Below are 14594 nucleotides of genomic sequence, written 5' to 3'. Positions count from 1 at the left end.
TCTACCAATACAGCATCATATTGAAATAGAACCATGCAAGCAACAACAATTATTAAAACAGAACCATGCTAGCAACAACAATTATTGAAACAAAAAATACTGAAACAAAACAATTATTGAAATATGATAAACTACTATTTTATGGTTTATTTTGTACTGAATTGAGTGGATTTTATCCATTATTCTCACACTTATTCATATAATTTGCATGTTTTACATTTTTCTTCCTAATTTTGTACTATGATTGAAAACATGCTTCTTTGGCCTTAAATTTGCTAATTTTAATCCTCTCTTATTACCATTCGATACCATGATATGTGTGTTAAGTGATTTCAGGTTTTTCAGGGCAGGAATGGCTTAGAGGATCGAAAAGAAGCATGCAAAAGTGGAAGAAACGCAAGAAATTGTAGTTTTGAGAAGCTGGCAGCGACGCATATGCGTGACAAAGCGTCACGTGCTGCAGATATCAAAATTCGCTGGAGGTGATTTCTAGGCTATTTTTTGCCCAGTTTTAAGCCTGAAAATGAAACTTAGAGGCTGCAGAGTGGGACGAATGGAGGAATGAATCATTCACTTTTTATTCATTCATTTTTTTAGGTTTAGATGTAGGTTTCTAGAGAGAGGCTCTCTCCTCTCTCTAGGTTTAGGATTTCTTCTTTCAATTTTTCCTTAGGTTCAGGTTCAATCTTCCTTTAATTTAGTTTTTTTGTCTTACTTTTATTTGTTTAAGCACTTTAGTTCATCTTTTTCTCTTGTTAATTTCCCTTTTTCGCCATTTTTATGTTTATGAGCTCTTGTTACGTTTGATTTCTGTTAATGCAATTTATGTTTTCCATGTTTATTGTTACTCTCTTTAATTGTTAGTCATTGATGCATGCAATTGGTTGTTTAGATTTAATATTCCTTGTTAATTTTTTATATTTTTATTTTGTGCATTCCAAGTATTTGATAAAATGCTTGGATGGATTTTAAATTAGATTTTTATATTCTTAGCTTAGACTGAGTAATTTGGAGACTCTTAAATTGTCAAAGTCTCTTGTTAGTTGGTGATTGAAAGTTGCTAGTTGGCTTGAGCTTCACTAACTCTAGTCTTTGATTAGGACTTGTGAACTCAAGTTGATTTGCTCAATTGACTTTCCTTCAATTGTTAGAGGTTAACTAAGTGAGAGCAATTTGTAATTACCATCACAATTGACAATGATAATGAGGATAGGAATTCCGATTTTCAACCCTTGCTAGGATTTTTCATAGTTGTTAGTTTATTTTCTTATTATTTACATTCCTTGCTTATTAAACTCAAAACCCAAAAAGATACAATTTTATAACCAATAACAAATACACTTTCCTGCAATTTCTTGAGAGATGACCGGAGGTTTAAATACTTCGGTTAATTTTATTGGGTTTGTATTTGTGACAAACAATTTAAACATTGATTGAGGTTTAATTGTCGGTTTAGAACTATACTTGCAATGCGTATTTTTGTGAAAATCTTTACTGATATTTTTCCTCTGTCAAAATACAACAATTATTGAAAGATAACAATTATTGAAACACAACCAACCAAAGAAGCTTAAATAACAATAATCGTTACATTTTGCATGTCCAAAATGAAACACCAACCCTTTTCTTTGTAAGGCACGAGATCCTCAGCAGTAGCTCAAGGAACCACCTCCAATTCTCCATGTTCTCCATTGGGACAATGACATATTCAATTACATAGATATGACTATTGGCGTCTTGTCCAATGGCTGCTAAGATTTGTCCACCAAATCTTGTTTTTAAAAATGTTCCATCAAACCCTATTAGAAATCTATAGCCTGCACTTAACCCCTTCTCGCATCCATCCAGATACATATACATCTTGTCAAAAGTGGGATCTTCTTTGGGGTTAGGATGAAGAATTGTTGAGATGCGCACAGTTGATCTTGGGTTGCACTTCAGCAGAGTCTCACCATAGTCTCTCACCATTCCGTATTGTGCAGTAGCATCACCATACACAATGTGCCTTGCATCTCTAAGTTCTCTTGTCAAAGAAGACTTGTTCAAGTCTAAGTCACATTTGCTTTTGAAGTATGTTAAAGCTTCAGAGCACTTCAGGTTTGGGCATGGTTCTGAAAACTGGATCGGACCGATCGGTTGAATCAAGCCAACAAAAAATCAGTGTTAAAAACGGTCCGATTCACTACCTATAACTGCTGGATAAAAAACCGTTCAAAAATTGCTGAACTGACCGGTTGGACCGGACTGGTAACCGGCCAATTCTAAGAAAAACCCTAAGTCTTACCTCTAGCCGTAAAGCAAAGGTTAATCAAAGGTTACGACAGTCCTAAGGCTTATACATATTTATATAGAAGGAAATAATATATTCTAGAAGTCTGATGAAGGAATAAACTCAAAAATAGAATTTCAGAAGCGCGAAACGTTCACACGAAGCTAACGCACAAGACACAGGATATAGATGCAAGAGAATAAAACATTTGTATATATATAGATATAAAAGTATTATAATTATAGGGAACTAGCCTAAGCTTACGGAGTTTAAGCCGACTAGTTACAAATAGAAAGATACAGAGTTTTAGAATTAAAACAACTTATACAACCTATCTCTCAAATAAGCCTCTAAGGCCATAAAATAAATATACAAAGAGATGTGAGAGTAACTACAACAAAGTAAAATAGAAATAAACCAAGGAGGAACCATACTCCGTTCTGTCACCATATCCGCAATCCCACCTAAGTGGATTTGTAACCTGCGTCTGAAAAACAACAACAAAGTATGGAATGAGAACCAGAGATTCTCAGTATGGTAACAGTGCCCAATGATGTAAGACGTAAGGTTATGGGACGCCGAAAGCAATCCTAGAACTTCACATCGCATACAGATATCCAAGCTTAGAGCAAAATAAATAAATAAAGAACTTAACCATAAACCATAAGCAGGGTTATCTACTTAGGGGATTTCTAACTAGAACTAGTCACACTGCTGTATCCCACAGCCTTCGCCACCCTAACCTCCGTGCGATCCCATCGTCACCACCTACCTAACCTCCTCAGCACCAGACAAACACAGGTAGTATTCATATATATACAAGTAATTCAAGAAGTAAGTAGACATGTTAGACAATTAGGCAAACTCAAGTAATCAAAGCTAATCAAGCACATAAGAGATGCATATGATGAATGTCTATCCTATTGGCTCGTGATATCACTTGTCGGTATATGAATGCCAACCCGACACACCCTTTCGGATGTTGCCTTTTCCTCCACTTCCGAGGATATAGCGCCTGGCCCGCTCTTGTTCCGAGGATATAGTGCATGGCCCACTTGCATGCTTAATCCGAGGATATAGTGTCTGGCCTACTCTTGCGGCAGAAAAGGAAAACAATAATTACATATAACTCATCACAAATCATTCCAAGGATATAGTGCCTGGCACACTACCATTCCAAGGATATAGTGCTTGGCTCACTATCCACATCCACAAGTCTATCAACCATATCAATTCATCATCATTTCTCATCTCAATTCACTTCCAATTATCAACCCTCAACATTCCAAGGATATAGTGCCTAGCACACTCTCAACATTCATCAAGATCATCATTCCATTAACATCCTTAAACATTCATGTTTCTCAAACTCATCATAGGCAATTCCATTCCGAACTCATCAATTCACCAATTTCTCACATCCGTTGCTAGTAATCACCAAGTTCACTACTCTGCCCTCTCTTTCAACCCAACCCATCATCCATACATCAAAAACCTAAACCTCTATTTGCTAACTTTTCAAAGTAAACCCACATTAAACCTACTAGGACCTTTCCCAAGTTCCAATGCCCAAAAACAAGCCCAAGAGTCTTAAAATGGTGTCATAGAAGTATATAATCTTGTTGGGAAAGTGAAATAGTTTAAAAACAAAGTTTAACTTATAAAACAGGACGTGTGCGTACGCACAAGGGTGTGCGTGTGCACGCCCAGAAGATTTTTAAGATGTGTGCGTACGCACAGGCATTAACTTTTCCAACTTCTGCATGCGCACAGGGCCGTGTGTGCGCACAGGTTGTAAAACCTCATTGGTGTATGCGCGCACAAGCTGTGCTAGCGCTGCAAACAGCACGCCCATCCCTGCCTGTGCATACGCACAGGTCTGTGTGTGCACACAGGTGTAAAATCTTGCAGGGTTGTGCGTGCGCACAAGGCTGTGCGTGCATACATACCAGAAATCACAAAACTCTGTAACTCTGCAAAATTTCAGATTTCGACAATAATCTTTGAATGATCATAACTTCCTCTACAAAATTTCAAATTTTACAAACTTTATATCAAATCGAAGGATTTTCAATAATCTTTAATTCTAAACCAAATTCAACAAATTTTGAAAACCGAGGCAAAAGTTATGATCGGACAAAGTTCACCAAAAATCCATTTTTAACCAAAACTTCACAAATTTCAACTTTTCCCATTATCACAACTCAAACTAACCAAAACCAAATAAAACCATTCCAAACTCCATTTTTACCCAAAACCTCATAACCTCAAATTCAACCAATTCTTAAATCAAAACCAAACCAAACCTGTCAAATCACCAAACCACTACCACAGACAACATCTTACCATTCTATTACACTTCCATCCACACCTAATTCACTCGACATTTTCACCATAACTCAACCATGATCCAAAATTCACAATTCTAAACCTCAACTTCACAAATTCCACACAATTAACATCATAACTCACCAATTTTCAAAATATCAATAACAATCCTAATTCTCTTCATTCAACAATGACATCCCCATTTATCATCATTAATCATCAACAACATCCACAAACCCTCATCAACAACAATAAATCACACATTCATCATCAACCTTCATAATCATTAAATACCAACAATCATCACCAAATCATATTATTATTATTATTATTATTCCAATTCCTTCTACACAACACCATTACAACATCAATCCATCCACATCAACAACACCAATCATCAATACTCATTAACATCAACAATTCTCAATAATCATCATCAACTACACTAATCCAATACCACCAACAATTAACATCAATTCACATTTAAATATTCATACACCAATAACATTCAATCATATCTTAAGGTCAACTAGCCTAAGTGTCAATACATATTACATATTACATAAAGGAAATCGAAACCATACCTTGGCCAATTCTCAAACGCTCCAAACACCAAAACAAAACCATCAAACTTGATCCAAAGCCTCAACCAACTCCAACAAACACCAAAACTCAAACTAACAACACATATATCACCAAAATCAAAACCTAAGATACATAAAACAACTAAACACAAGGGTTTAGTGAAACCTTACCTTACCCAAAGAGCTTAAGGGTAAAATCTAATAATTACCCGCTACTAGAGATCACCTAAACAAGCAAAACCACAAAACTTGCTCAAGAACTAAACCCAAAATGCGCAGAAACTTAGGGCAGAAAACTGGGGAGTGAGATTCAAGTTTTTACCAGAAAAACTTAAATAGAAAGGAAGAGCTCGTCGAGAGCTTCGCGTGGCCATAAACGGCTCGTCAATTGAAGCTCCGGATCAAAAGTTATGAAACTTTGAAGGAGGAGGTGAATAGTAACAATGGCTTCTCCTCCTCTCTTCTTCTAAACCGTGCCCCCTCTCTTCAAATTGAAGAGAAATGAGCTGAAAAGCTCATTAAGTGGGCTTATATATGTTAGACCTTGAGCCCGGTTTGGATCTGGTTTAATCCGTTAGCATTTTAGGTCCGTTTGGCCCACTTTGGGCCAAAACATTTAAGATTAGTGTCTGGTCTTCGATTCTAAATTATTTTTTATCTTTTCAAAACAATAAATCAATTTTCCAAAATCTTATTTTTCTAAAACCACAGTACCAGACAGACTTAAACCGGTTCGATCGGTTCGTTTGTCGATTCTCGGCCTTTCGCTGAAAATATATTTTCTGACTCCGAAAAATTCATTGAAACCAAATTTCACCTTTATATTTTCAAATTGAAACTTCTAAATTTTGAATCTATTTCGGGGGCCATGGATTCCTTACTCCCACTTTTGTGTGGGAGTATGATTAACCTACAGTAAAATAATTACAAAATGTACCCCGTTTTTTTTTTGAAAAATTTACTAATTAGATTTTGACCCCTCAAATTATTGGTTTTTAATTTTGACTCCTTTCCCTTCTTTGGTACGAGAAACTGAGAGATTACTGATTTTTGGAGAGCATCAACCAGGTTGAAGCTTTTCTTTCCTTCCCTAACTCTGCCCTCACTCTCTACCCTCCTTAGAGTTCTTGAAAAACCCTAATTTTGCCATCCCCGTTCTTTTTCTTATTTCAGATTCAGGGGCATTTCAGAGAAGAGAAGCAGTTAGGGTTTTCAGACAACTGCAATCCCTGCCATTTTCATACCCTTCCTCTGCTGCAAATTTCTGCCACCTACTTCCGCCGACGCGCCACGCCTCCGCCGCCGCCGCACCTGCCTCCGCCTCGCCCCGCTTCCACCTCGCCCTGCTTCCGCCGCCGCGCCACGCCTCCCACGCTCAATAAGACAAGAGGTTTCTGCGGCCCTAAATCGCTCATCTGGTTCATCAGGTATACATCTTGATTTCATATTCCGAATCTTAAATGTGTTGTATATTAGGTATGTTTTCAACAATTTGTTAATATAAGAGATTTATTTTACTGTTTATAGACGGTTCAATACCCGGTGGAACATGCTGAGAAGTTTGAGAAATTTGGCATGTCGCCTTCCAAAGGTGTTCTTTTCTTTGGCCCTCCGGGCTGCGACAAAACCCTGTTTACAAAAGTAATTGCAAATGAATTCCAGGCCAACTTCATAAGTGTCAGGGACCTGCATTGCTTCTGTAGTTGGCCTGGCATTCCAAAATCCACACGGTCCAAAATTCATAAATGGACCGAGTCATTTGTTGTCCTGGGAAAAAAGAAGTCTCAGCTAAAAAGGGTTGAAGGATCTTAGAAATGGTGTTGCTTTGTTAATTAATGGTTGGAGATCATAGAAATGATCTGAAAAAACCAACAAAAAATTTCAAACAGTCCAAAATTGAAGCATGGACTAAGTTTTTTGTTGAAAGGGAAAAAGAAAGATCATAGCCAGTCAATTGGATGGGAGATCATACATTGCTTTTTAATAAAATAGGTTGGATGGTCATACAAATTAGAAATTGTGCTCACAGTGGTTTACCTTAACCGGAATTTCTCCTTTTACTCTAAATCTAAATACATTGGCTTTAATTAGATATCATTATTGTTTGCAGGTTCACTACTTAAATCTACTTAGAGTTTTTTTATAAGTTTATTATTATTATTATCTAATCAAGCTTTCTCATCATTTGCCTCCTATGATGGGTGACAGATATCTGAGGTTGTCAATACTCAATTCCATGAAAGATCTGATAGATATCTGTCGGGAGCACAAAATTGGTGCAATTGGTAAATTTTAAATTGCTTTTGTTACTATATTACCCTATTGGAACCAAATGGACGGATTGTTTGTGCCTAGAAACAACATTAAAGAGGCTATACTTCTTTTAATGATTTTGCTTAGAAAAGTCACTCTAAATAGAATTGAGTGGGATCCTTCAATTTTGGACCACCTTTCATTTGCTCTATCTGATTCTGGAAATTTGATGATTTTAGCCAATCAATTGGAAGAATTGCTTCCTGGAACTATCCATCGAAAGGAGAGGTTCTATGCTTTAGCTCTTTGTTATTACGAAGCAGGGAAGAATGTGGAAGCGCTGGATCTTCTTAGAAAACTGCTGAGTAATAGAGAGGACCCAAGACATGTTCCAAGTTTGTTAATGGCTTCTAAGATTTGTTGCGAGAACTTCAGTGTTACAAAAGACCCTGGGGTAAGCTTTGCTCGGATGGCACTTGAGAACTTGGATGGAAGATGTAATCAGTTAGAAAATATGGCCAATTTCTTACTTGGTGTTTCACTTTCTGCATACTCGAAATTGGCCATTTCTGATGCTGAGAGGGTTAAGAGACAATCTGAGGCACTTCATACCCTTGAAACTGCCTGCAAATTGAGCAGAATGGAAGACCCTGTTGTATTATACCATCTGAGTTTAGAATACGCTGAGCAACGGAAGTTGGATGCTACACTTCATTATGCTAAGTGCATTGTAAAACTTGAAGTTGGCTCTAATGTTAAAGGTTGGTTACTGTTATCTAGTGTATTATCCGCACAAAAGCGGTTCTTAGATGCCGAATCTATTATCAATGCTGCTTTGGATCAGACTGGGAAATGGGATCAAGGTGATTTGTTACGAACAAAGGCGAAACTTCAGATCGCTCAGGGCCAGTTAAAGAGTGCCATTGAGACATACACTCAGCTTCTTGCTGTTCTTCAAGTTCATAGTAAAAGTTTTGGTTCTCGGAATAAGCTATTTAAGGTTTGTTTTCTTAATTTTTCCAGTCCCAAAATACTTTTTCATAGTCATATTGCTTTAAGGTCCTTACCCTTTTCCATACTATTGGTGACAGGACAAAAGAGATCAGATTAGGAATTTGGAAGTTGAAGTATGGCATGATCTTGCTTATGTATACATCAGCCTTTCACAGTGGCGTGACGCAGAGGCCTGCCTTTCAAAATCTCGGGCCATCAAACTATACTCTTCTACTAGATGTCATGCAATAGGGTAATATAGTAACAAAAGCTTATTTGGGACAAGGATTCTGAACTTGGGAAGGATAATATTTATGCAGATGATGCCACTTTCATTGTCTTGTAATGGTCGAATTGCTTATTAATATACAGATCAAACCTGTTCTCACTTCTCATTTCACTTTTATATATATTGCACTCACCTTCTCTGTTTTTTAATAAGAAAATAGAAACACATTTTCTTCTCTGTATATATCATCGTTATTTACAGAAATAAAATATATAGGTTATGAACAATTTATATTAACCGATAAAGTAAAGAAAATTAGTAACATAGAATTGTAATATATAGAAAGATAAATTAGTGTAACAACTAATGAAACATAGCTTAGTAATTTGTCTTTCAAAAAAAATATTAAAAATATCTAAAAAGATAATTCCTCATTTCTAAATGTCTTCATGCTCTGCTTCTACCTTGGTCCTATATTGCCAAGCATTTTTTTGTATTACGAGACACAAATTGTTGTACTCCTCTAAAACCAGATCCACGGCAAGTCTCATTCGTGTGGAGTCGTTAATCTTCTTAGAGCACCAACAATATAATTCTAATTAGAAGTGTGTTGAAAAAATTATGTTAAAAATATTTTGTTATAAATATGACCTGAATATTGAAGTTATCTGGTAAAGTACATTCTCTCATCCAACTGGTCACCCAAACTCCGCTATCATTCCTAAGATATAAAGTATTCCACAAATAGTTATTATATCCATATAAGATATAAACTATTGAACGTAATGATAATTAAAAGAAAAAATTAAATAGTAGACTTACGATCTATTTTTTTGAGTGGGTAGGCCAAAAGGTGTGATAGGCCAAAAGGTGGAGCAATCTATAACTTTAGACTTATCATCATTAAAAATATGATCATCTAACATCGCTTCTAAATAAGTTGCCTGTACAAGAGTAAATTCATGACACAAAAAAAATGAATTGTAAATGAGTTAAATTGACTAAGAGTACTAGTTACAACAAATGGTTATTTAAATTGTTAAGTTGTTAAGTGATTCTAAATCATTGAGTACTGATTTAGAACAAATAATTACCACTTTAATTGCGTTCCTTTTGCGTTGTTGATGTTTTTCGACAGAAGGCAGTGAATCCAATATGATTAGGCGACGACTCGTAAAGTCAACAATAACCAAATACCAATGTAGTTCCTCACAGATAGGGATAAACACCTGCGATAAACCTTAAACCATTATAAACACTAAAAATAGATAATAGTACATTAATGGAAAACAAATTGGTCACTAGTACCCTAATGACGTGGTTAATTTTCAGTGACATATATGCTCCAAGGAAATCAAAGATAACCTCTGCCGGTGTATATTTGTCGCTTAGGTAGCGTTTGTTTTGAGGTAATGAGACAGAGACTGAGAGACTGAGATTCAGTATCGTGTTTGTTAGTTTAGAGACTGATATTAAAATTTCTGTCTCTGTCTCTAAAATTTCAGTATTTCAGTACCTCCAAAAAGTAGGGACACAGGGGACTGAAATTTTTAGAGATAGAGATTGAAACTTTAATAACATTTTATACCTAAAATACTTTCATTTCAATTAATTAATTCCAATTTTACCCTTTGTGCAAATTAAATTAGAGTTTCATTTTTGTTTCAATTTCTATCTCCCATTTTGCACCAAACAGAATACTGAGATTTATTTCAATCCCTGTCTCTTAGTCTCTGTCTCTCAGTCTCAGTCTTTCCGTCTCTGTCTCTCCACCAAACGCTATCTTAAAGCATATCGCTGCATACAAATAAATATTGTTAAATGAAAATATGCTTTCAATTTAACAACTATTTTTGAACTGCTAATTTAATAATACACTTTACCGTGTGAGTACATAGCATGGGTTAGTCTAGAAAAAAGAACTTCTTTTAAATTAGTATATCCAATCAAACTATTAGACCAAAATATTAACTAAGAATTTCTTTATATTATAGGGATAACTTTACTGCAAAATGTGTAGGCATGAACCAGCAAATTGGATCTTCATTTCTACGTCGAAATATACGTGTCATCATAAGTGCCACCAGGTTTATAACCTACAATATGTTACAATTATATATAAAACATGTTTATTGGTAAATAGGGGCTTAAAAATATAATTACAAGAAAAAGAATAATATGCATTTACTCGTGATTCGACACATCTCTCTGGGACAAGACATCTAAATGTACTTCTGTAACCCTTTTCATCTGAGATTACCAACTCTTCAGAACTGCCAAATTCATAAAGTGGTTAGCTGGGAGAAGCATAGAATTTTTACACCATTACATTATACACATAATCATTAACCACACGTACGGATCTAACGTATCCGAAAAAATATAGGCTGCAACAGCTACTTGAGATTCGGTTAACATCATCGAAGTAGTAGGCTCAAATGCAACAAGTGTCCACCACTGAAGATGAAAAAAATAGTTTCAAAGTTACACTAAAAAATAAAGAAAAAAGAATAAATAAACGAAAGAAGAAAAAAATTAAAGTTACCTTTGGGAGTACAGCTCCTACTCTAACATGTGATTGTCCATTAGGTGGAGTTGTAGCTTCACGAGTAATATCCAAGTGGAATAACTTCTTGGGTTGAATTGGCATGATAGCAGTAAGATCACTAGTTTTTGTACTTTTCGAAGAATGCACAACTACAGTAGGATCCAACATGGAACTACTATTTGTGGAAGTTTTCTGTTGTCCCATGATCAAATCAATTTTTTGGTATAGAACATGAATGACCGATTCTAAATTTTCTATCCTTTTTGTTATATCGTTAAACATACTATTGAACTGTATATTTTTCGGTGAAGCCATCTTCTACTACTCACTCAGATAGTAGTATTTTGTCTTGTACGGTATCATATAACCCCTTAGGATGAATATATAGCAAATTTGGTTATAAAAGATAAGATAAGATAAAAATAATACAAATTTTAAGATATTTTATTTTTATCATTTTTTTTAAAAGTTATCTAATTAGAGTAAGAAGATAAGAAGTTAAGAATAATAAGATTGCATAAAAAAATCTAATATTATCTTTTTCAAAAAGATAATATTAGAATTATAAAACAAGAATTTATTATTAATTTAATACAAGATAAAGGCTGGGTAATGTATGCTGTGGAAACTATTTTAATTTTGGGTATATATTTTTTTTTATTTAAAGTATAATAACAATTTTCTGTTATCAAATTTAATTTTAAATTTTAGAAGAGAATTAGTTGTGTGAAACATAATCTTATTCCTATATATAAACGCTCAAGCATAGAACACTATTAACTATCTCTTGTAAAACTAAAATTACATTCTAATAGAGCAATGGAAGAAAAAGTAGTAGACGATCACATTGGATCTTCTTCGATGGAAATTATTGAAAATTCTCCGTTGAAACAAATACTACATGCCATAGAGGTAATATATCCAACTCATGATAATATTGCAATGTTATTTATATATACCAATGCTAATTTTCTATTTTATAATGTAGTCTTTATCCAAGAGAGTTGATGAGATGGAGAAGGCAATGTGGATGGCAAAGAAGTCACTTGATAAATTAACCGCTTTTCAATGTAAAACTGATGAGACACATGAGAAATTCAACAATACAGACCTATATGAGATGAAGAATAAACCCTATGATGATGTAACGAAGAAAAACTCTAGCCCGTTGTAAGTAAAGTCCGAAAATTGTGTGTTCACAGATTTATCCGATGAGAATAAGGACGTTGAGATTTTGCACAATTTTCCATCATCGTTCTACAAAGGCATGCAAACATGCCTGGATGGAGAAGAAAAATCGAAGCCAAAGTCAAGATTCGGTATTCATAGAAATAGCAAAACTAATAAAACTGTGCAAGAACTTCCGAGTACATTTCTAAGGCAAAAGGACAAATTGGCAAGATTTAATAATCCACCATCTATTCAAAATATGGCGTTTGCACGACCAGCTAAAATGCCAAAAATTGAGCACAAAGGTCAACTATCAAGCAAGATTGCGGAAACTAGAGTACGCAAATGGTCTTTAACTTTCACCATAGACAAAGAACGGTTAACGACCGTTGCGAAACAAAAAAAATGGCTTTCAAGAACACTTCTATCCCAAAGGTATTTGATTTAGTTAAAAAAATTTATTGGCATAGTATTCAAATACGTATATTGTGGATAACCTTTACGTTTTATGCAGAATCTTAACTGTTCATTCAAACCACCAGAAGATATGAGGTTGAGTGAGGATTTGGTCAACATGGCTATGTACATCTTTGCTGCTGATAATGATATAGCGTGAGAATTTTTTTTAATCTTTTATTTTTAATTTTAGTTCTCTCTGTGGCTAACGTGTTGGCTTTGTATTAGAGAGGATTTGGTTCATATTCACGATACAACTGCAACTAGAGAATATCTGTTCTGTCTCGTACCTGGAAAGCAAGTGTCCGAACTGGTAATAAAGCTGATGGCATTGAAGATAACATCAAATATTAGCATGACCAAATTAAAAAATATTTGGTCCCTTCCACCATCATTTGCGGTAAGTCAAAATCTTGATTTTCTGGATATTAACTAAGTAAAATAAATAACCATTGTGCTCAAACATTCCCAGGATGACGTTACGTTACATATGGAAGATCATGACCTACTAGAAAAATATACACATTATATGCCACCAACCCGTGACCTTCAATTTGTAAGTTCTCATTAATTATTGGAATATTTTTATTATAATAAAAAGTACTCAAACTTGTACTTATACATATTACATCGTATTTGTTATACAGATATATGTCCCAATCAAGGATAATGATCACTGGTATCTAATGGTAATGAGCATCCCTGACAAAATACTTTATCATTTAGACTCTCACTGTAAGGTTGAAGATGATGAACTACGCAAGCATCATATTAGAAATATAGTAAGTTCTCCTACTATAAAAACAAAGTTAATAATAACATTACCTCAAATAATAAAGCACACTATTCTTATTACAGGGAGTGGCTCTTTCTGAGATAATATTTTCAGAGAAGTATGCAAAATGTGGTATACAAAAAATAGTGAGTTTTGAAGGTTGGGAAGTCCGTAAAGCAATAAGTATTCCTAGGTGCTCAAATAGGTAATTATTCAAATTGTTGGTTATTTAATTTAATATTATATATATACTGTTTTCGACTTCCTTATGTTGTTCTGCATGATACGTTTTCACACAGCAATGATTCAGCTGTATGGGTTATGCAGTGGATGGATTTGCAACAGGAATTCACTCATGTGGTCCCTCCAAAGGTAATTTTTAACATAGACAATTTTCCTCTTTAATTACCCTAATACATGTGTTAACGTTTGGTAAAATAAATTACAGCTGCATGAGGAAAGGAGTAGAATGTATTTAGCATTGGATTTCATCACCGGAGATTGGAATAAGATACGGTCAGATGTTAACGAGAGGTTTCAGTTATAGTGGCTTATGATACACCCATAACATCTTTATTTAAATTGAAAAGAATTATTTATGTTTTCTTCTTAGACTTACTAAAATAGACGAATTTATTTATTAGATATTTTTTATTACTCTTGTTGTGTACTACCTTTTCCTTCTCCTGTTACGAACTTATAAAAAGAATTGGAATACTTTAGCTATTTTTTTTCTTTTTTATATTTATCTCCCAGCGTTAATTTTATTGAAAGCACCTTTAGACATACACCGAATTCATTGGGCTGATGCCCTTGTTATAGGATTTGAGAATAATAAAAACTATTAGATAAATTTTTCTTATCAAAGTTGTTAACACTTTAATGAGTTGCATCGCAACACTGGTACTTAATTGTGTATTAAGAGAATGATGCGATTGCTTTCAAGTGCGCGGTTGTACTTATAATACAAGAAGAACTAAATCTTTTTA

General features: G+C 34.6%; 2 protein-coding genes across 2 annotated transcripts; one reads left to right on the top strand and one right to left on the bottom strand.

Annotated features, from left to right (window-relative positions):
- Positions 1-7513: 7513 nt before the first annotated feature.
- On the top strand, positions 7514-8748 carry LOC148574923 (protein NPGR2-like). Its single transcript, XM_088505525.1, has 2 exons — positions 7514-8434; positions 8526-8748. The coding sequence occupies exons 1-2, from the start codon at positions 7514-7516 to the stop codon at positions 8682-8684; spliced, it is 1080 nt and encodes a 359-aa protein (XP_088361651.1). The 3' UTR covers positions 8685-8748.
- A 345-nt stretch (positions 8749-9093) lies between these two features.
- Positions 9094-11408, bottom strand: LOC107627455 (uncharacterized). The gene is made up of 9 exons (XM_088505986.1): positions 11202-11408; positions 11016-11113; positions 10845-10929; positions 10664-10752; positions 9965-10055; positions 9751-9885; positions 9479-9600; positions 9308-9377; positions 9094-9225 (listed from the first exon to the last, which is right to left on the bottom strand). Exons 1-9 carry the CDS (start codon positions 11406-11408, stop codon positions 9094-9096), a joined length of 1029 nt encoding a protein of 342 aa, XP_088362112.1.
- Between the last annotated feature and the right edge of the window lie 3186 nt (positions 11409-14594).

This window comes from Arachis ipaensis, chromosome B2 (genome assembly GCF_059453495.1).
Source record: "Arachis ipaensis isolate K30076 ecotype BB chromosome B2, ASM5945349v1, whole genome shotgun sequence".
In the NCBI taxonomy this organism is placed as follows: domain Eukaryota; kingdom Viridiplantae; phylum Streptophyta; class Magnoliopsida; order Fabales; family Fabaceae; genus Arachis; species Arachis ipaensis.
The sequence above is the reverse complement of the archived record's forward strand: the minus strand, read 5'-3'. Positions and strand labels throughout refer to the sequence as shown.

Coding starts and splice junctions, on each gene's coding strand:
- LOC107627455 (XM_088505986.1), bottom strand. CDS start 11,408: ATGGGACAACAGAAAACTTCCACAAATAGTAGTTCCATGTTGGATCCT. Junction 9,378..9,478: donor CCCACTCAAAAAAATAGATC/GTAAGTCTACTA, acceptor TTTATATCTTAG/GAATGATAGCGGAGTTTGGG. Junction 9,226..9,307: donor CAGATAACTTCAATATTCAG/GTCATATTTATA, acceptor TGCTCTAAGAAG/ATTAACGACTCCACACGAAT.
- LOC148574923 (XM_088505525.1), top strand. CDS start 7,514: ATGGACGGATTGTTTGTGCCTAGAAACAACATTAAAGAGGCTATACTT. Junction 8,435..8,525: donor CTCGGAATAAGCTATTTAAG/GTTTGTTTTCTT, acceptor TATTGGTGACAG/GACAAAAGAGATCAGATTAG.